Source organism: Dendropsophus ebraccatus, chromosome 10 (assembly GCF_027789765.1).
Source record: "Dendropsophus ebraccatus isolate aDenEbr1 chromosome 10, aDenEbr1.pat, whole genome shotgun sequence".
NCBI classification, from domain to species: Eukaryota; Metazoa; Chordata; class Amphibia; order Anura; family Hylidae; genus Dendropsophus; species Dendropsophus ebraccatus.
This window is the reverse complement of record NC_091463.1, coordinates 39,545,541-39,566,716: the sequence shown is the minus strand read 5'-3', so window position 1 is coordinate 39,566,716 and position 21,176 is coordinate 39,545,541. Positions and strand designations below refer to the sequence as shown.

Here is a 21,176-nt window from a genome sequence, read left to right as displayed (position 1 = left end):
GAAGAAGAAGAAGAAGAAGAAGGAGAGGAACACCTTTACCCCTGTATTGACCTTTACTTTAGTCTTCACACCACCTTATGCCCACCAGTGTCGGGTTACCCGTCCTATGAGGGTGACACAGGCCCCAGACCTTGTTACCCGGGATGAGCGGAATCCTGAGGGTTCCCTGCTGATATCTGCGCTGCAAGACAGAGTTCATAGGCTACTGCAACTTTGCTCTATCCGGATCAGTTTCTAGCTCTTTGGCTCTGTTGTGGAGACTGTCCTGCTCTCTGACTTCTACTTGTCCACTGCGTGGGTTGAGGTTGTCTCTGGCTTGTCCTCTCTTAAGAGGAGTTTAACAGTGCATAGTGCTTTGGAGTGTTACTAGTGAAGAGGTTTGTAGCAGTGTGCTATATTGCATCCTTAAATGCGGGGTACTAACTAGGACTGACCTTAGGTATGGGGACCTGGCAGAGGGCCAGGGCCCAGATACCTGGCAGAGGGCCAGGGCCCAGATAGGACCACTGTGGAGAGCTATCTAGCGTGTGTCCTTCCTCCACAATGTCCTGATCGGAAAAAGGCCTAGCTCCTCCTCCACCCATGTTACTTACTTCCTCTCTAGCATGTAAGATACGCTGTGAGTGAGTGAAAGAGTGCAATAGTAGAAGAAAGGAGGGAGACAATAGAACAGAAGAAAACAAAACTCCTACTGTCTAAAGATTCTGGTGACACACAGAAAACAATAACCTTTTGCAATCCTTCAGCTGTGCAGCTTCCATATACACATACATAATGTAGCAACATCTAATGGCGAACTTTTGTACTACTTTTATCACCATAATAACACAATAAGTACAGACTTTTGCGAAGGGTGTATATATATGCAACACCCCTAGTGGGACACCACATGTGACCACTGGGACCTCTAATATCACTGCAGTAATGGTCCCTTGGCCTCTAAGTGAATAGGGAAATGTGCATACTAAACCACCGCTTCAATCACATCTTATAGGACTTCAAAACATAGTGCTGTACTCTGCTGTGGTATAAGGTATAAGTAGCAGGAAAAGGGGCTCAGTGCCTGTGACAGAGACTGAGCCCCTCTTTGCCACTGCCAGCATTACAGTAACTTTTCTACCTTTGGTAGGTAATACCAATAAGGCTTTTTTGGTTGGTCATGCATTCTTTTTTTTTTTTTTAGCAATGATTCTTGTAAAGAAACCTCGTTGTACTCCACAAAGTAAGAGTGATTGTAACTAATCCTAGAATTTGAATGTTGGGTCATCAGTCAATTAATGGCTTATATACACATCAGACCATGCAACAATTAATTTAAAGTGTACCCGTCAGCATGGCAGATGCCAGATCAGCGTTGATTTCCTCTTTTCATCTACAAGTTCAGGTTCCTATTGATATGAACACACAATGAGAGTGTAATGTACGTGATGGCCCCTTCTGATCCAATTGGGGGGTGGAGGCTGCCTAAGCTATCGTTAGAAGATAGCGGTGGTCTGCTGCCGCTGCTTCTATTGCACAGAGCAATGGCAGCAGATCGTCGCTATTGTGGTTGTTTGTCTTTCAACATGTCGAAAGGCATTGAAAGACAATGATCAGCCGACATCATGCTTGACAGCTGATTGTTGCCTTATGTTACACAAAGTGATTATTGGCCATAATAGCCGGTAATTGACCAAATACGGCAAATAACAGGACCTTTAGCCTCATGATCCAAAATTTAAATAATTATAACCAGAATTGCCGTCATTTTAGTGGTCTATGTCGCTGTATTTTTGGGTCATTAAATTCCTGACGGAGAGTTGAGGGTATAATATAGGCTTTACTCATATTATGCTTTCAGAATGCGGATTTAGGATGAGTCTGTACAAATCAGATTTGGTAGGCATAATTTCTTTGGAAAATCCACAAAGAAACCTCGACTTTGGACCTGGAATTTGATTGCAGATCTCTTGCTCCCCCTTGAAGTCAAAGAGGAAACTCCACAACAAATCTGCATTCACAACAGAATGCTGAGGATTCCTCAATGCAGCTCAATATCTACTGGAAAATATTCCCAGCATGTGGCTAAAGGTACGTTTACAGATGCCGATTATCAGACAAATGTGCACGGTCTACACTATGAAGAATTTATTTACTATAGCTAAAGTTAAAGGGGTTATGCAGCATTACAAAAACATGGCCACTTTCTTCCAGAAACAGCACCACTCTTGTCTCCAGTTTGGGTGCAGGTTTTGCAACTCAGTTCCATTGAAGTGAATGGAGCTGAATTGCAAACCACACCTGAAGTGGAGACATGAGCTGTGTTGTCTCTGGAAGAAAGTCGCCATGTTTTTGTAGCACTGGATAACCCCCTTAAAAGGGTTGTCCAGTCTTAGAAAAACGTTTTCTTCAAGAAGCTGCACCACTCTTGTCCTCAGTTTGATGGTTGTTTTGCAGCCCAGCTTCTATTGAAGTTGAATGTAGCTGAACTGTAATACAACACAAAACCTGAGGACAGATGTGGTGCTCTTTTGGCATGAAAGTAGCTGTGCGTTTTTTTCTAGCCCTCGACAACCCCTTTAAACAAATGCTGCTTCAGGGATCTTGGACAACTGCAAGTTTAACAGTTGGCCAGTAGGTGATTTATACTGGTTTCCATGTTCTTGCTACTTACAACCTAGTAAGTTGATGACTGCTATTCAGTGTATGACTATTATGCCACTAGGATCTGATGACACGTCAAAAGTCTTTTTTTTCAAATGACAATAACTCTTTAAAGCTATGCATATATATTTTTAGTGAATCGTTCTGTGTGTATTATATGATAGGGTTATATGAAAGAATTTTTGCAGTTAGTTTTGCAGTTTGACTGTTGTTCTGCTGCATGCATGCATGTATGGCAATTTATAAACTGCTTGAGTCATTTACAAATCTGTATAACTTTCTTACATTAGTTGGTTTAAAAACATTTTTTTTTCTCCAGAGTACCACTTTAAACATTGACCGTGTTTGTCAATGACTGGCAAATGTTGCATTCTGCTGTGCAGAGGAGGGGTTAAATTATTATTGGGAAATAAATAAAAAGTCTAGTAAAGTTTGGGTATTTTGTGAGCTGAATGTGGCGCAGCATTATAAGTATGGAGATGTTAGACATCAGCTGTTCCTTTCTGTGTTCCCTTCTGTTAAGGTTCAATATATATTTATTAAAGATTTACAGAAGAAAATACAAGCAGTGTAAAACAACAAGCAAAAATCAATCTTGATGGGCCCAAAGTGAAGCCCAAGTTATATGTTAGGTACATAACAAACCTCATACCTCTTCTGAGGTGAAAAAGTCAATCAGACATTACTACTGACACAATATATGTGGTGCAAGAATATCATAATATACTCTATATAGGCAAAAACAACATGCACCACTAGGTATGTACCCCCAATATGATTAAGGACACGCAAATATAGTGCCATAATAAACATACAATAAGACAACATGCACATGTCCGAAGTAAAGACAAAAAGAGAAAAAAAGAAAGGACCACATGCTCTGAAATATCAGCCCCTGATCCTTTAGCCTAGCGTGTTCCCTTCTGTTATATATCAGGGAGGATATATTGATGTTCCCTGGTGTCGTGGAGGATTTAAAATAATGTATAGAAATCCTCATTGTAATAACACTCACTAAGCCATATCTTACATGTCCAAATCCCTTTCTATACATTTTTCTGAGATCAGATGTGCAGATTTACGCTGCACATACAATGTATGCTTTTATAAGCAAAGAGAGCTGGATGTGGCCCTGTCTTATAGTAGCTTATAGTAAGCTTGTCTTGTAGTACATGTCACTACATAGAAGTTTGAGGTTTTCCATTTACTTATCTTCTGTGTTCATTTGTTCTGCTTTGCCCAAGCATTAAGGCCCTATTCCACCAACAGATCTGACGACAGATTATCTGCCAAAGATTTGAAGCCAAACCCAGGAACAGACTATAAACAGAGATCAGGTCATAAAGGAAAGACTGGATTTCTCCTCTTTTCAAATCTACTCCTGGGTTTGGCTTCAAATCTTTGGCAGATAATCTTTCGTCAGATCTGTTGGTGGAATAGGGCCTTTAGCCTGTCCTCCCCCTGCCCCCAATAATTCACTTCTTCATCCCACCCCTGGTGACATCACTCTGGCTGCAAGGCAGCCTCCCAAGAATGTCTTCATGTAGAGACACAGGAGCAGAGACTGGACAAGACACAGCCATACAGGGACGTGTAGAGATGTCCCATGTGCAGGACATACAGTTATACCATTGAGCTAGTCCTGTGCATGTATAACAGAGCAGAGAATACCAGATAAAGTGACAGAAGCAGCAATGTAGATTGGACCATAAAGATGCTTGGATGTAATGCGGAGACTCTGAAACAAACAGGTAAGCCCATGTTATAAAACTCCATCCTATACTGCCACCAGAGAGAGGTATAGCTGGGGTGGCCATAGGTGTAGCTGTTATTGGTATGACAAAGCCCTAATGGGAATCATTCCATCAGAAGTGCCAACATGATAGCATAGGACAATGAAAAGCCTTGCAGTTGTTAGAGGATTAATCGGACAATTTATTCTGGATTTTGAAGGGATGCGCCTTCTACATCTGCTGAATTTAAAATTTTTTCCAGTGGGAAAATGTTCCAGGAACCTACTCCAGCTCTGAGCTGGCATAGCTTTCCCTATGTGCCTACACTGGTGTGCATGGGATTGATATAGAGGCAGTGCGCCTCTACATATATCCGGGGAGCATTAGTGCTGCAGGGACAAGCCCGGCGCAAAGAATGCCGAACTTAATAAATGTCCCCCTATGTTTGAACCCAGTCTTACATGTTTTACAGTGTAGACATTTGGTCATCATACAATGACTACTTCATATGCCGCCTAAAGGTGAAGCATGCTTAAATATAGGGAATATAGAATGTTCCTCTGCAGATCAGGACTCTAGTAAATAAAGTCAGTATCCCTGCATGATATGCAAAATATTCTGTATCACTAGCTGAAAAAAAAAAAAAAAAAAAACTGGCTTAGCTAGTGTTCCTGGGATTTGGGTATTTTAATTAGAAAAACATTATCTACAGTGGCAGAAATACCAGGGTAAAACTGTGACAGCCATGGTTGTTTGTGGCAGTGTGTATGGTATATTCAGGGTGCCTGGAAACACACATCCTGCAGAAAGAGAGACAGCTAGAAGACAACTGTGCAGAAATCTAAAAGATGGGCATAATGGGCAGATATAGTGCTGCTCCTTATGTAAAGAAACAGGAACAACGGTCATTTTAAAGAAGAGGTAATCCTGTCCTGTCCTATGTTTTCGGAGCCTCTCACTGTGCCCAATTTGCCATGGGGATGGCTTCTCCAGAGAAAGAGGTATAGCAGACCTGGTCAATATGGGTCAAGCTTCATAAATGGGAAATGTGTCTGTTTTGGCAAAGTGAGAGGCACAGGAGTAACCTTTCCTGTAACACAATGACTGGGCTGGGATCACAATTTGTGGTTTCTTCCCCTGATGAACTGTATGTTATATGGTACAACTACACAGTCAGCCAGTGTATATGCTGGGTCCCTATTGCACAAAGCGATTATTGGCAGCATTTGGCCAATTAATGGCCATTACGGCCGATAATCGCTTCTTTAAATAAAAGGCACCGATCAGCCGACATGCTGAAACATGTTGTGTTGAAACACAAACGATTAGTGTAGCAAGGATCTGCTGCCACCACTCTGTGTAGTAGGAGCAGCAGCTGCAGACCACTGCTATCTCCTATAACCCCCCCCCCCCACCACCACTCAGCTTGCCCCCCCCCCCCTTTTGCTGTCGATGCGTTTAACTGCACTGGCAGTGAGCGGGGAACGAGGAGCAAGCGAGCGCTGACCTGACAGGTTAACAACTGCTTGCTTCCAGAGATCACCCCATGTAATAGGGCCTTTAGTGATTAGGAATTACATTGCACACAGCTCCTATATACTGAGTATACTGAGATCAATGTGATGTGTGTATATTCATTGTAAATTTATTGCCCATAAAAATTTCACTTAACTTCTAAAAGTAACCTATGAGATCACCTATTATAAATTAGAGATGAATATGAACACTGTAGACTCTGTATAGACACATTTCTTGCCTTCAGTCAGATGTAAACAGCTCCAATGGAAAATTAATAAGTATTCCACTGTATGTACATACCATGCCATAAATAGCCTATAAGGTCCCATTGTATAATAAAGCATACCACTTTTGTGTGGGGTCTCTCTGTATAGGATGACACAATCTATTAGCCTAGCTAACTATTTTAGCCTTTGTCAGGTGAGATATTGATTTTACAGAACCTATTGAACGGCTTGATAATCGTGGGACCAGGGCAAATAACTGGAGTAATCATCCATCAGCTGCACATGAGATATGCCGTTGACAGCAGATTATTATATAATTGGCCCTTGTAATAGGACATGTAATGATATATTCACAGTTTATTTCAATTGAACTACAACTACTAGGTGATGTACACGTCCATATCATTTTTGTACATGTAGGTTCAATTCAAAATGGGCTTTAAATGGGTTTTCTTGTTACTTGCAGGTTATGGAGATCAATTAAATAAAACAATAGTCAGTGGAAGTCACCATTTTGGAGTTTCTGATCCTGAAAACTCTACAGTGTTGTCTTAGGGCCTTATCACACCAACTTTATTACCTGTTCTCTGTTTATAGTCCATTCCTGGCTTTGGCTCAGAAAAATCTGTCAGGTAATCTGTGTAATATATCCCTTAGGGTGGTATTACACGGGCCGACAGGGGCCCGATAATACCTGTAAACAAGCAGCAATCTGCTAGATCGACGCTCGTTTACTGGACCTATTACATGGCCGATGTCGTTACCGATGTCCTTGCAGCCCTTGCTTAACTATATAGATTACCTATCCACGTTCCAGGGCTGCTGCTGCAGTCCGCTTCTCCACGGGTCCCGCGCGCGCTCTAACTTCAGAGTGGCCTGTCAGCTGACAGGCCGCTCAGCCAGTCACAGGCCAGGACCGCCGCGGCCTGTCAGCTGACAGGCCACTCTGAAGCTAGAGCGTGCAGGGCCCGGGGAGAGGAAGACAGCTGCAGCAGCTCTGGAACGTAGATAGGTAATGTATATCGTCAGTCGCCGGCCGCACACCGCTATTACATGTAGCGGTGCGCGATCGGCGCCCGGCGAAAATAGGTCCAAACCTATATCAATGATCAGCCGATGATCGTTGTCATCGGCTGATCGTTGTATTTATTACATGGAGCGATAATCGGCCAAATCGGGCCGATTCGGCTGATTATCGTTCCGTGTAATAGTACCTGGCTATACATGCTAAGTCCCTCTCCTTAAAAAATGAAGATACAATGGTAGCTGAGCAGAACAGAAACGAGGGTTGATATATTAGTGTATATATATATATATTTAAACATTGTTTCTTGATCCTCCATTGTACAGACATAGGCTATGTGCACACTGCGTATCAGACTGGCCGTCTCTGCCCGGATCATCTTGGCCGGTACTTAAGTACCGGATGGATGATCTTTCCGGCCGCAGAGCTCTGATGTGGGCGCATCAGCCCGCACCCGCATCAGAGCTTCCCCCTGCCGGAGCCGCTCGCTTCATAGTGTGAACTAACAGGGTTTCCTACGGCCGCAATTCACTGAATTGCGGCCGCAGAAAACTGACATGTCAGTTATTTGCGGCCCCGTGCAGGATCCCGGCCGGAGCGCCTACGATGTGTATACACTCTGGCCGGGATCCCATAGCTGAATAGGCTATTTTCACAGGCACATAAAGTACGGCCGATGGCAACAACGGCCGTACTTTTAGGTAGTGTGAACATAGCCATATACTGTTCTAGAAGCATTAGTTTTAGGGAAGAATACTGTATCTTAGTACAAATAGCCTGTACAGCAGTGCAATGAGGCCGCAAGTTTCCACTATATGGCTGGGTTCAAACACAGTATATTTTAGTCAGTATTGTGGTCCTCATATTGCAACCAAAACCAGGAATGGATTGAAAACACAAAAAGGCTCTGTCCACACAATGTTGAAATTGAGTGGAATATTTGCTGTTATTTTAAAACAACAGCTGTTGTATTAAAATAATGGCAGTTATTTACCGTTATATGACGGCCATCCACTCAATTTCAACATTGTGTGAACAGAGCCTTTTCTGTGTTTTCAATCCACTCCTGGTTGAGGTTGCAAAATACTGACCAAATACTGACTGAAATATACGTAGTGTGAACATAGCCTCTGTGTGCTGCTGTACAGTTATTGGGCCTGTGAGCATTAGCACTTACCAGGGAGATGTTTGTCTCTTGTAACCAGTCTGTTTCTTGCTAGCAATGTGACCAATCTCAACAGCTGTACCCTTCTGGATTGGCATAACATTTCACATTTGAAGCCATAGCGTCATGATATTTCCATTACCCTCTTGACCTGGGTTCTGCTATACATATAGAATAATAGGCAAACATCCTTGTTAGCTTGAGAAGTAACATGCAGAAGCAGTTAGTAATGTAATAACACATCCATAATGTTTTCCAGCTGCGGATGGTCTTCTAGGGTGTCAGGAAGGTATGGGATGTAACTCAGCTGCTCACATTCGGAAATACACTCCTATTCCTAGAACATATTATGTTATTTTGCAATGGCAGATATGAAGTGTTTTATTTTCTTACAGCACATAAATTACAGCATGAATAGGGGTTTAAATGATCACTGTTGTTTTGCTGCATATTGCTGCTATCGGGATCGTTGTTGTTTCAACATGTTAAAGAAAAACAATCAGCTGACATTGTGCGTGTCGGCTGATCGTTGTCTTCTATTACACTAAGCAATTATCGTCCGTAATTGTCAGTTTTTGCTGAATACGGCCGATACTCATTTTGTGTAATAGGGCCTCAAGAGTGTCCATAGGATCTGCAGTGTCCATGCAAAGTAAATCAAGGTTTCCCTCTAATTTCAGCAGCAATAGTGCTTAGTGTAAACCTTTCCTTGTGTTGCTGCTGCTGTTTATTTCCTTACCGCTCGTATCACTTGCAAAGCCAGTGCATTAGTAACCCTTCTCCCCACATGCCATGTATAGTAGTGTACTGTACTGTATAAATCATCCACCAACACAGTGCCAGCCTGATCAGTGCTTAGAGTAACCCTTTCCTTGCTGTTCCCCTGTTTTTTTTTCATGCCTGCACAATACTTTGCAAAAATGCAGTGCATTAGTAACTTTTTCTCCCTCTACATGCCATCTATGGCGGTGTAATGTGTAACTCAATAGCCCAGAACAGTGCAAACCTGTTCAGAGCCTTTTACCAGCATTATGTCATGTTATAGCAATGAATATGTTATGTGTTTTGCTGTGCTGTGATTGGCCAGAGAAGTAAAAGGATGAGGGGAAAGGTAAAGCCCCTTTTCCACCCCTGCCCAACTCCTTTCCTGATTTTTCTGTATGTTTCGGTGCATATAACGTAATTGCTGTGTGCCGTAATTGTGTGCTATAGTATATAGTAAATAATTTATTTACTATATACTATAGCATTGTTTATTGTCTGTAAAGAGCACATTTGTTGTGAAACATCTTTGGTTGCACTAGATGTACTAAAAAAATGACTTGTGAAAACACACTTTTCCTTAGGACTATACACTTATACTTGGTGAGTGGTAGATTCACACATTTCTAAAAAGACAATGCAAATAGAATTGTCAGCTTAGGTTCTATTCCTCCAGTTAGGCAGATGATTCTTCCTGCTGTCTGAGTCTCCAGGCTACCTACAATGGATTACTTACTGATACACGTTTTCCTGGCCTGGGGGGGGGGGGGGGCACTTGTTTTTTTTCCTTTAAATGTACTATACAACACTCATTAGCTAAAGGAGTGTGGATTCTAAACATAGACACATTGAGGGACATTTATCTATTAGTATTTGATAAAACCCTGCGTCCTTTTTCCCAGTCGAATTTACTAAGGGGTGACTGCGCACCTGTGGAGCAGGTGTAGATTTTTCCCTGGTTTACACCTGTTTCCAGGTGTAATCCCTAATAAAGAAGTGAGAGGAGGCCACACCCCCTCCCCATATTGCTGTGCCCCCCTTTACCCACCCATTGGGTGAGTGGGGGTTATGGCTGGCGTACACCATGGAGCAGGTAAGAATCTGTGTCTGCTTCATGGCGTGCACCCTCTCCCCCTACATATACAATATATATATCTTCTGTGAATTGTAAAATACTGACAGTTACAAGCAAAAAAAACTTTAGCTGTCTAGGCATGATGGTAATTGTAGTTTTACAACAGCTGTAGATTTGACACCAGTGATCTAGAAGAAATTGATTATGATATCAGGAACATTAAAGGGGGTGGCCAGCAAAAATTTTTCCCTTCAAATCAACTGGTGTCAGAAAGTTATATAGATTTGTAATTTACTTGTAATTTACTTACTTATCAGCTGCTGTATGTCCTGCAGGAAATGTCTTATTTTCAGTCTGACACAGTGCTCTCTGGTGACATCTCTGGCCGAGACAGGAACTGACCAGAGCATAAGAGGTTTTCTATGGGGATTCATAGAAAACCGAGTCTCGGCCAGAGATGTCAGCGGAGAGCACTGTGTCAGACTGAAAATAAAACACTTCCTGCAGGACATACAGCAGCTGCAAAGTATGGTAAGACTTGAGATTTTTAATAGAAGTAAATTACAATTCTATATAACTTTCTGACAACAGTTGATTTGAAGGAAAAAGATTTTTGCTGGACAACCCCTTAAAGAGCGATACAATTATGTATTAGCGATATAACTTATGTACAGATATCTTGAAGAGGAACCTGCGAGTATCAAGATATCATAAAACCTAGACACAATAAAAGGCAATGATAGTAACATGTTTTATTAGTTTAGTTTTATTACATGTATAATGCTGGGAATTTGTATTAATTTATTTTCTCTTTTCTAGGACTGGAAAACTTCCCAGTTTGTTATGAAAATACTCTTCATCTCCACTCAATATAATGGATAATGTCTACCCAGCTATATCCCCGTCCATCTTCCCACAGAATGAAGCTAATCAGACAGACGTCTGTGTCTTCAACGAGACATTTAAGTTTTTCTTGTTACCGGTATCTTACAGTACAGTCTTTATACTAGGTTTGCCATTAAACCTTACAGCCATGTGGATTTTCTTTGCAAAGATGCGGCCATGGAGCCCTACGACGGTTTATATGTTTCATCTGGCCCTATCTGACACACTGTATCTGCTGTCGCTGCCCACACTAATCCATTACTACGCTGATCAGAACAATTGGCCTTTTGGGGAAACTTTATGTAAGACTGTACGCTTCCTCTTCTACACAAACTTGTACTGCAGTATCCTGTTCCTCACTTGCATCAGTGTTCACCGCTACATGGGTGTCTGTCACCCTCTTTACACTCGGCAAAGAATGAAAGCTAGATATGCTCATATGCTGTGTGCTGGGGTATGGCTGTCAGTCAGTGCCTGTCTAGTGCCTAATCTTATTTTTGTTACTGTCAGCCCCAGGGGTAATGACACCCTATGCCATGACACAACAATACCTGAAGACTTTGAGAAGTATGTTGAGTACAGTACCGCTGTTATGAGCCTTCTATTTGGCGTCCCCTGCCTTGTGATTGGCGTTTGTTATGGACTCATGGCTAGAGAGTTAATGAAACCAGTAGCCAATGGCTCTCGCAGGACACTACCCTCCTACAAGAAGAAATCCATTAAAACCATTGTTGTGGTCCTTACAGTGTTTGTCATTTGTTTCCTACCATTTCATATTACTCGTACAATGTATTATTATTTCCGGCTCATGGATGCAAATTGTCGGCTTCTCAATGTTATAAACTTAGTATACAAGATAACCCGCCCTTTGGCCAGTGCCAACAGCTGCTTTGACCCTGTTTTGTACTTCCTTGCCAGTGATAACTATCAGAGGAGACTGACCACAGCTGTAACAAAACTCTCTTGCGCATGTCTAAGACGTCTCCCTGGGAGCCAATCACGACCCCTGCCACACAGACAACAGACCAATCTAGCTGTTATTTCAGCTGAAAACACTAATGTCAATGGTGGCTTACATAATCTCATGGTTGGTAAAGAGAAAAAAGTAGTGGCAATAGAGAACATTGCACAGACAAACAGGACTGACAGCCGAGCAGTGGAAGACATTGAAACGCCTGTGCCAAGAGACAACTTAGAAAAAGACACTGAGGGTAGATACGTTGTGCTTAATACATCAGGAGATATTCAACGTGAATGTATAGAAGACATAAATGTGATACAGTGCCAGGAGATTAATACTGAAGTTGATAAGAAAAAAAATGAACTTAAATCAGAAAGAAAGAATAAAAGTGGACAAAGAAGGAGCCATAGAAGTCTAAAAAGGACGAGAGACCCAGAGGAGCCAAATCAAAGTGGTCTGGAAGAGAACTCATATGAAGTAGACGGCAGCTCATCCTGGAATTTACTGGCCTCCATTCACCAGGACACACACTGTGTGTGGCCTAATTCCACTGAGGATACTGCCGGGGAGAAGACGCTGCAAAGCCTTCCAAATATGTAAATAAACAAACAACATAGCATTATTCTCTAGTAAGAGAAGCGGACAGTGGTGAAACCATTAGATACTGGACGTAAGTCTTTTTATACTGGATCATTGTCATGATCTAACGAAACATTTAACACAGTAAACTTACATTTTGGTACATAAAAAATAAAACTAATTTTTTATTACATCAGTTTGCTGTTTTTCTTTGTGGTTATAAATATTTATTTACTAGATTTAAAATGTATTGAAGTGTAGCCAAACCATGGATTAAAGTTCTGGGGTGCATATAAATCTTCTTTCTGTAATTCATACTCTGGAATAACAAAGAAAAAAACAACAAAACAAACAAAGGGGAGTTTTCTAGTGTTGTATCAAAAGTGACACTAACCTGATGGTGTGCACAACACTAGAGAGAGCCTTAAAGAGGATGTACCACCAGGTACATCCTCTTTAACCTGAACCCACTGATCGAACGGCGCCATTCTATGCACTGGCACCGGCCGGTGCGCAAGCACTGGAGGCCAGCCCGCCCGCCCCCAGTGGGATGGAATTCCCTCCCCTGTATGACACAGCTCCGTTCATTCTAAGAGAGCCGCGTCATACAGGGGAGGGAATTCCCTCCCACTGGGGGCGGGCAGGCCGGCCTCCAGTGCTTGAGTACCGTCAGGTTTCGGTGCATAGAAGGGCGCCGTGCACGGGAACCCGGCCTTGGTCCGAAAAACGGACTGCGGCACCGGCTTCTCCGTGCCGGCGCTGTTCGATCAGTGGGTTCAGGTTAAAGAGGATGTACCTGGTGGTACATCCTCTTTAAGAAACGTAAGAATCTGCTGCCAGATGGAAGGTAGAAGTTTTCAGCACTCGTCAGACAGTATGTCAGTCAACTCCCAATGTCATTGTATGTTCTGAAAACAGCATTAGCATATGAGGATATTATGAGAAGGAGGTATTTAGAATCTGGGGAAGGCATCAGTCCTTGCCCATGCGCGCCCGCATCAGAACTCCCCACTGCACACTATGGAGCGTGCGGCCGGAGCCACTCGCTCCACAGTGTGCACTGACAGGGTTTTCTGTGGCCGCTATTCAATGAATAGCGGCCGCAGAAAACTGACATGTCAGTTGTTTGCAGCGCCGCTAGGTATCCCATGATATCCCGGATATACCATGTGTATACGCTCCGGCCGGGATCCCATAGACACCAAGGTAACGAATACTTTCGTAATAATCATGGCCGTTGTACAACAGCCATGGTTTTATGAAAATATACGCTGTGTGAACATATCCTTAGGCCGTGTTCACTCTACGCGAGACACTGGCCATTCTGTGAGCCGGCCATGTCACAGAAAGGCTCGTCTGCGTGAAGTTCATCCCCGCCAGTACTGCAGTATAGGCCAGATGGACTTCATTTGTACTGAATTGGGATGCAGATGCATCCGTGTGCGCCCGCATTCCAATTCACTATAGCACACATGTGTGAGCTGTCAGTGTTCAATGAATAGGGGCTGCACAAAAGTGACATGTCATTGTTCCTGTGGCCACTAGGGATCCCAGCCAGAGTGTATATTATGTGTATACACTCTGGCCGGGATTCCCTCAGACTGCTCTGCAACTTAATTTTGCAAATCGGCAACAACAGCTGTGATTAAATAGAAAAGTTACATTGTAACTACACTACATAATTTTTGAGTAAAGAATGGACGCTGATTGCCATGGAATCAGCATCCGTTCTGTACTGCAGGGTTGGCATTGCATTGAAGTCAATGCAATGCCGCCTGCTGTGTTCATACAGCGTTATGTTAACGCCCTTTGGAACGGGTGTGAAAATTATGTACCTGCCTATTATTTCCGAACGCTGTTCGGTTAACAGCGTCTGGAAATAATAGTTGTTCACACAATGTACATTGGAGTAAATGGTTAATTGATTAGCGGGCACACCCGATGGTACCCGCAGATCAATAGTAAAAAAAAGTACGTTCCTGCAGCCGATACAGAGGTATATTCTGCTTTTGGGCAATACTTATCATAGTCATGGCTCATATTTTATCCAGGTAATACAACATGATAGTAACAAGCTGCATAAGATAAAGATGTTGTGCACAGAATTCTGCCGTTATAGCATAAAATCCTATAGAAACTCCAAACTAGCCATAAACATAAAGATTATCACTGATGACCAGTTTTTGAGAAATGTCAATAAAGTTTCACTGGACAGCCTTCAAAAATGTCTTGGGCCAGAAGCTGCAATATTGCTCTCTATGTAGATTATGTGATTTCTGAGAAAAGTATAAAAAAAATTAGTTTTGAAAAATATAACCCCCCCTCATTAAATGGGCACTGCAATAACAGAGACATGTCAAAAGTTTTGATCAGTCTATTACATGCACATGCACTGTATAATAGTGCTGACCGACTGCATTTGGATTTATTGTAGTTTTGAGTGCAGAGCAGTTGCCAGCATGTTGCAATGTGACAACATTCACTGACATTAAAGGGAACCTGTCACCCCCCGTGCCGGGGTGACAGGCTCCCGACCCCCGTTAGAGACCCCTATACTTACCTAATCCCGCCGGGTCCCGCTTCTGAAGATGGTCGGGTCCCGGAGATCTCAGCCGCCGCAGCCCGGTGCGCGCGCTGAGAGATGAGTCCAACACCCATAGAGAATGACAGGAGAGTCCAGCGCTCCGTCATTCTCTATGAGCGTTGGACTCATCTCTCAGCGCGCGCGCCGGGCTGCAGCGGCTGAGATCTCCGGGACCCGACCATCTTCAGAAGCGGGAACCGGCGCGATGAGGTAAGTATAGGGGTCTCTAACGGGGGGTCGGGAGCCTGTCACCCCGGCACGGGGGGTGACAGGTTCCCTTTAAAGAAGAAGTCTGGCAAAATTGTTTATTAAAGTATTGTATTGCCACCCAAAAGTTATACAAATTACCAATATACACTTATTACAGGAAATGCTTATAAAGTGTTGTTTTTCCCCTGCACTTACTACTGCATCAAGGCTTCACTTCCTGGATAAAATGGTGATGTCACAACCCGACTCCCAGAGCTGTGGACAACATGGGGAGAGTGTCCCTCCAGTGCCCTGTGTCCCTCAGTGTCCCCCTGCCATCATCCTCTCCAGCAGCCACAGCCTACCCAGCTCTGGAGTCGGGTCGTGACATCACCATTTTATCCAGGAAGTGAAGTAGTAAGTGCAGGGAAAAAGCACTTTATGTGCATTTCCCGTAATAAGTGTACATTGGTAATTTGTATAACTTTTGGGTTCAATACAATACTTAAATAAAAAAAATTGCTGGACTTCTCCTTTAAGTTGCATTATCTTTGTGTTGTGTGGCTAAAGCTGCCATGTAGTCCTAGCCTTACCTAAACCACAATTCAAAACCTGCACCAGGCCCTCAACTATCATACATGCTTTATAGGACTGGTCTGATCAGATGGAGCATTTTAGATTTTTTTTACACTATTTGTTGTGTAAAACCCTACTTTTATCCCTGAGCTGTAAGGATTGCCATGGTGATGGTAGAGAGATCTGTATCCTGGACTGTAGCTGTAATAAGATGTATTGTTCCTGAAGCCCAGGAATGTCCTTCCGACTAAGGAATTCTGTACCTTAGAAGGATAACTGTGGGGGCAATAGGGAGGGGTGGGCTTTGTCTCCAGGATTCAGCTGACTGTGGTAGATATTCAGGGAACAAATATTCCTTCAAAGGAAACAGTGGGATCTTATTGACAGAAACCAAGTAGTAGAACAGAAGCAATCAGAAAGAAGAAAGAAGCTGCTGGCGAACTCTTTAACCAAGATCACATCCTCTGAGGATGCAAGTAATGGTCTAATATCAGTGCAGAATGGTATCAATATAGTAATATTGCAGGTACAAACTGCTCACTGCAAAAGTTTCGTAGTAATCATGGACGTTCCCACGTAGTATTAGACCGGTATAGTATAGTGTTTTACTATTGATGTGGTATACGCAGCATTTTTTCTATAGCATTGTAAATACAAATTATAATGCCTTATAAAAAACTTTACTTTCAATATAGCACACATTATATTCACCAGTATATCAATAAAATATAACCTTTAATAGATATGCATTAAATAGTACAAAACAAATAAACTGCTCTCCTCCAATAGCCATAGGCTGGATGCCAAAATGTCACTCCAATAATATATACATCTATTTACATAAGGCCACAATAAATATCTCTGCAGACCATACTCTAAAAAACAGACATTTAAATATGTAAACAGCCCAGCGGCTCCTACGTGTTTCATCCTATTGGTATCCTCAGCGGAGAGAAAAACGCAGGGTGTAAACTATCACAAGAAAGTGAAAACAACAAAACAGGCCTGAAAATAAGAACGCTCTACAGCAGTGCAATGGTCCCCGGAGCTAGCAGCGTATGGCTGTTCACATCATGTGCTCAACAAAGGAGATTTAAACGTACCGCTGGACACACACGCCAACCTATTCTGCCCACATCCAGTCAGTGGAACGCATATCATATGCTCCATAATACATGAAGCAGGGGGTGTACTAAATCCAACTGCATGCATTCCATCGCTAGGCAACAAACTAGCTAGAAACAATAGTACCCACAATTATGAATAAACATCTAACAGTGTCACATAATATACTTCTCATCAATTATTTACAATATATACAAAATGGCACGGGCAGAGGGATACACATAAGGTTGGCTCACATAGTGCTTAAAATTACTACAGAAAACATGTAAATTGAGCGGCTCATTTAACCCCCTCGTTGTCGGGGGTCTAATTAGTTCTGGACCCACAAACTTTAGACATGACACCTCTCTATTATGTGCAAAGTTAATAATCTAGCAATGTTCTCCTCTGACAAAGCTGATGGGAGACATAGTGGTGGCGATAACATCTATAACATCTATCGCTACACTACGTCTCCCGTCATCTTTGTCAGAGGGGAACATGTGGTGTCCTACCATGGGTGTTACTATTATATACACCCTTCGTAAAAGTCTGTACTTATTGTATTTAAGTGGTGATGAAAGTAATACTAAAGTTTCGCCGCTAGATGTCACTGTGTTAGATATGTTTATTCAGAAGCTGCACAGCTGAAGTGTATAAAGGGTTATTGTTTCCTTGTGTGTCAAATGTATCTGCAGGCCAATAGGAATTCTGTTTTCTTCTATCAGCTCTCTCTTTACTTCTTCTATTGCACTCTTCACCCACTCACAGCGTACATTAGTTACGCTAAGGAAGGAAGTCACATGGGTAGAGGAAGTGTGTAGGTCTTTTGTGTTGGACATTGTGGAGGAAGGATGCAAGCTAGATAGCTCTCTACAGTGGTCCTATCTAGGCCCTGGCCCTCTGCCATGTCCCCTACTCTGGTCAGTCTTAGTCAGAACCCTGCATGGGAAGGACGCAAGACAACAAACAGTTTTCATCTCAGTAACACTACATGACACTATACAGTGTTAGACCCCTTTTAAGAGAGGACAAGTCAGAGACAACCTCAAGCCAAGTTGTGGACTAGGAGAGTCACAGAGCAGGACAGTATCTACAAAAGCCATAGAAGCTAGGAACTTATCCGGACAGAGCAAAGTTGCTAGGAGCCTATGAACTCTCACAGCGTGGGTGTCAGCAGGAAATTCTCATTCCGCTTATCCCAGGTAACAGAGTCTGGGGCCTCTGTCACCCCCTAGGACGGTTCAGCCAAATCTAGTGGGCATCAGGTGGTGTGAAGACTAACAAAAGATCAATACAGGTGCACAGGTTTTCCTCTTCTTTCTCTTCTTAGTATTCTTCTACCTCACCCTCCAAAATTCCGGCAGTGCACAGTACTACTTGGTTTGAGACTCTCACAACATCCTCCTCTCTGCTACTTGGCTTCTTTGTATTCTTTAGTACACAACTCAGTCGGCATGACTGTATCCTACACTGTATTCCTACTGCAGATTCGGTTGCTGTATTGTCAAGTATTTGTCTGGAAGTATTGTCAAGTGTCTTAACAAGTGCTTTATCAAGAGAAACCTCATCATCGTGTAACCTTGCCTCAAGCACATACTCTCTTAGTAAAACAAGCTTACTTATGATAAAGAGACTCTGTGATCTTTCGCCTTACACCGACAAAGTATACCACACAGGGGCGGACTGGGCCACCGGGGGACCGGGGAAACCCCCGGTGGGCCCCAAGCAGGAGTAGGCCCCGCCCCCCAGTCAGGGAGCACGGTCCCCCCGCATCGGGGGCCCCCGTGCTCCTGGGGGGCCCACTCAGCCGCCGATAGCTGGCCGGCACCTTCCCTTCCTTGTGATCGCAAGCTTGCGATCACAAGGGTGCTGCCGCCGCCGCCGCCCCGTCAGATGAGCAGCTGCTGGTCCCGGCTGCGTCATCACCACTGAGCTCTGTGCGCGGTGCGGCTGCTAGGACTTCCGGTTCACGTAGCGCATACCGGAAGTCCCAGCCGCTGCAGCGCGCACGGAGCTCAGTGTTGATGGCGCTGTCCAGGACCAGGAGCTGCTCGTCTGTCGGGGAACAGAGGAGAAGAGACCAACGACGGGGGAGCGTGTTGACAGGTGAGTTGAGTTTCGGTTTTGTTTTTTTTTATCATAGGGGGGGAGATGGACAACATGAGGGGAGGGGAGAGATGGACAACATGGGGGGGGGAAAGATGGACAACATGAGGGGGGTGGGGGAGAGATGGACAACATGAGGTGGGTGAGGGAGAGATGGACAACATGGGGAGGAGAGATGGACAACATGAGGGGGAAGAGATGGACAACATGAGGGGGAGAGATGGACAACATGAGGGGAGGGGAGAGATGGACAACATGAGGTGGGTGGGGGAGAGATGGACAACATGAGGGGAGGGGAGAGATGGACAACATGAGGGGGGTGGGGGAGAGATGGACAACATGAGGGGAGGGGAGAGATGGACAACATGGGGAGGAGAGATGGACAACATGAGGGGGAAGAGATGGACAACATGGGGGGGGGAGAGATGGACAACATGGGGGGGGAGAGATGGACAACATGAGGGGGAAGAGATGGACAACATGGGGGGGGGAGAGATGGACAACATGAGGGGGGGGGAGATGGACAACATGAGGGGGGGAGATGGACAACATGAGGGGAGGGGAGAGATGGACAACATGAGGGGGGTGGGGGAGAGATGGACAACATGAGGGGAGGGGAGAGATGGACAACATGAGGGGGGTGGGGGAGAGATGGACAACATGAGGGGAGGGGAGAGATGGACAACATGAGGGGGGTGGGGGAGAGATGGACAACATGAGGGGAGGGGAGAGATGGACAACATGAGGGGGGTGGGGGAGAGATGGACAACATGAGGGGAGGGGAGAGATGGACAACATGGGGAGGAGAGATGGACAACATGAGGGGGAAGAGATGGACAACATGGGGGGGGAGAGATGGACAACATGAGGGGGGGGAGAGATGGACAACATGAGGGGGGGAGATGGACAACATGAGGGGGGGAGATGGACAACATGGGGGGGGAGATGGACAACATGGGGAGAGATGGACAACATGGGGGGGAGATGGACAACATGAGGGGGGGAGATGGACAACATGAGGGGGAGATGGACAACATGGGGGGGAGATGGACAACATGGGGGGGAGATGGACAACATGAGGGGGGGGGGAGATGGACAACATGGGGGGGGAGATGGACAACATGGGGGGGAGATGGACAACATGGGGGGGGAGATGGACAACATGGGGGGGAGATGGACAACATGGGGGGGGAGATGGACAACATGGGGGGGGGAGATGGACAACATGGGGAGGGGAGAGATGGACAACATGAGGGGGGAGATGGACAACATGAGGGGAGGGGAGAGATGGACAACATGGGGAGGAGAGATGGACAACATGAGGGGGAAGAGATGGACAACATGGGGGGGGAGAGATGGACAACATGAGGGGGGGGGAGAGATGGACAACATGAGGGGGGGAGATGGACAACATGAGGGGGGGAGATGGACAACATGGGGGGGGAGATGGACAACATGGGGAGAGATGGACAACATGGGGGGGAGATGGACAACATGAGGGGGGGGAGATGGACAACATGAGGGGGGAGATGGACAACATGGGGGGGAGATGGACAACATGGGGGGAGATGGACAACATAAGGGGGGGGGAGATGGACAACATGGGGGGGAGATGGACAACATGGGGGGGAGATGGACAACATGGGGGGGGAGATGGACAACATGGGGGGGAGATGGACAACATGGGGGGGGGAGATGGACAACATGGGGGGGGAGATGGACAACATGGGGAGGGGAGAGATGGACAACATGGTGGGGAGATGGACAACATGGGGAGGGGAGAGATGGACAACATGAGGGGGAAGATGGACAACATGGGGAGGGGAGAGATGGACAACATGGGGGGGAGATGGACAACATGGGGAGGGGAGAGATGGACAACATGAGGGGGCTATAGGGGGGATATGGACAACATGAGGGGGCTATAGGGGGGAGATGGACAACATGAGGGGGCTATAGGGGGGATGGACAACATGAGGGGGCTATAGGGGGGAAATGGACAACATGAGGGGGCTATAGGGGGGGATGGACAACATGAGGGG

At 44.7% G+C, this 21,176-nt stretch overlaps 1 protein-coding gene across 2 annotated transcripts; it reads left to right on the top strand.

The window, feature by feature from the left end:
* Positions 1-1,915: 1,915 nt before the first annotated feature.
* Positions 1,916-12,727, top strand: P2RY4 (pyrimidinergic receptor P2Y4). Of its 2 annotated transcripts, none has more exons than XM_069986237.1 (2): positions 1,916-2,070; positions 10,967-12,727. In XM_069986237.1, the coding sequence occupies exon 2, from the start codon at positions 11,022-11,024 to the stop codon at positions 12,591-12,593; it is 1,572 nt and encodes a 523-aa protein (XP_069842338.1). In that variant the 5' UTR covers positions 1,916-2,070; positions 10,967-11,021; the 3' UTR covers positions 12,594-12,727. The 2 variants fall into 2 exon arrangements, with proteins under 2 accessions (XP_069842338.1, XP_069842339.1); XM_069986238.1 differs by lacking the exon at positions 1,916-2,070 and adding an exon at positions 4,211-4,394.
* Positions 12,728-21,176: the final 8,449 nt, after the last annotated feature.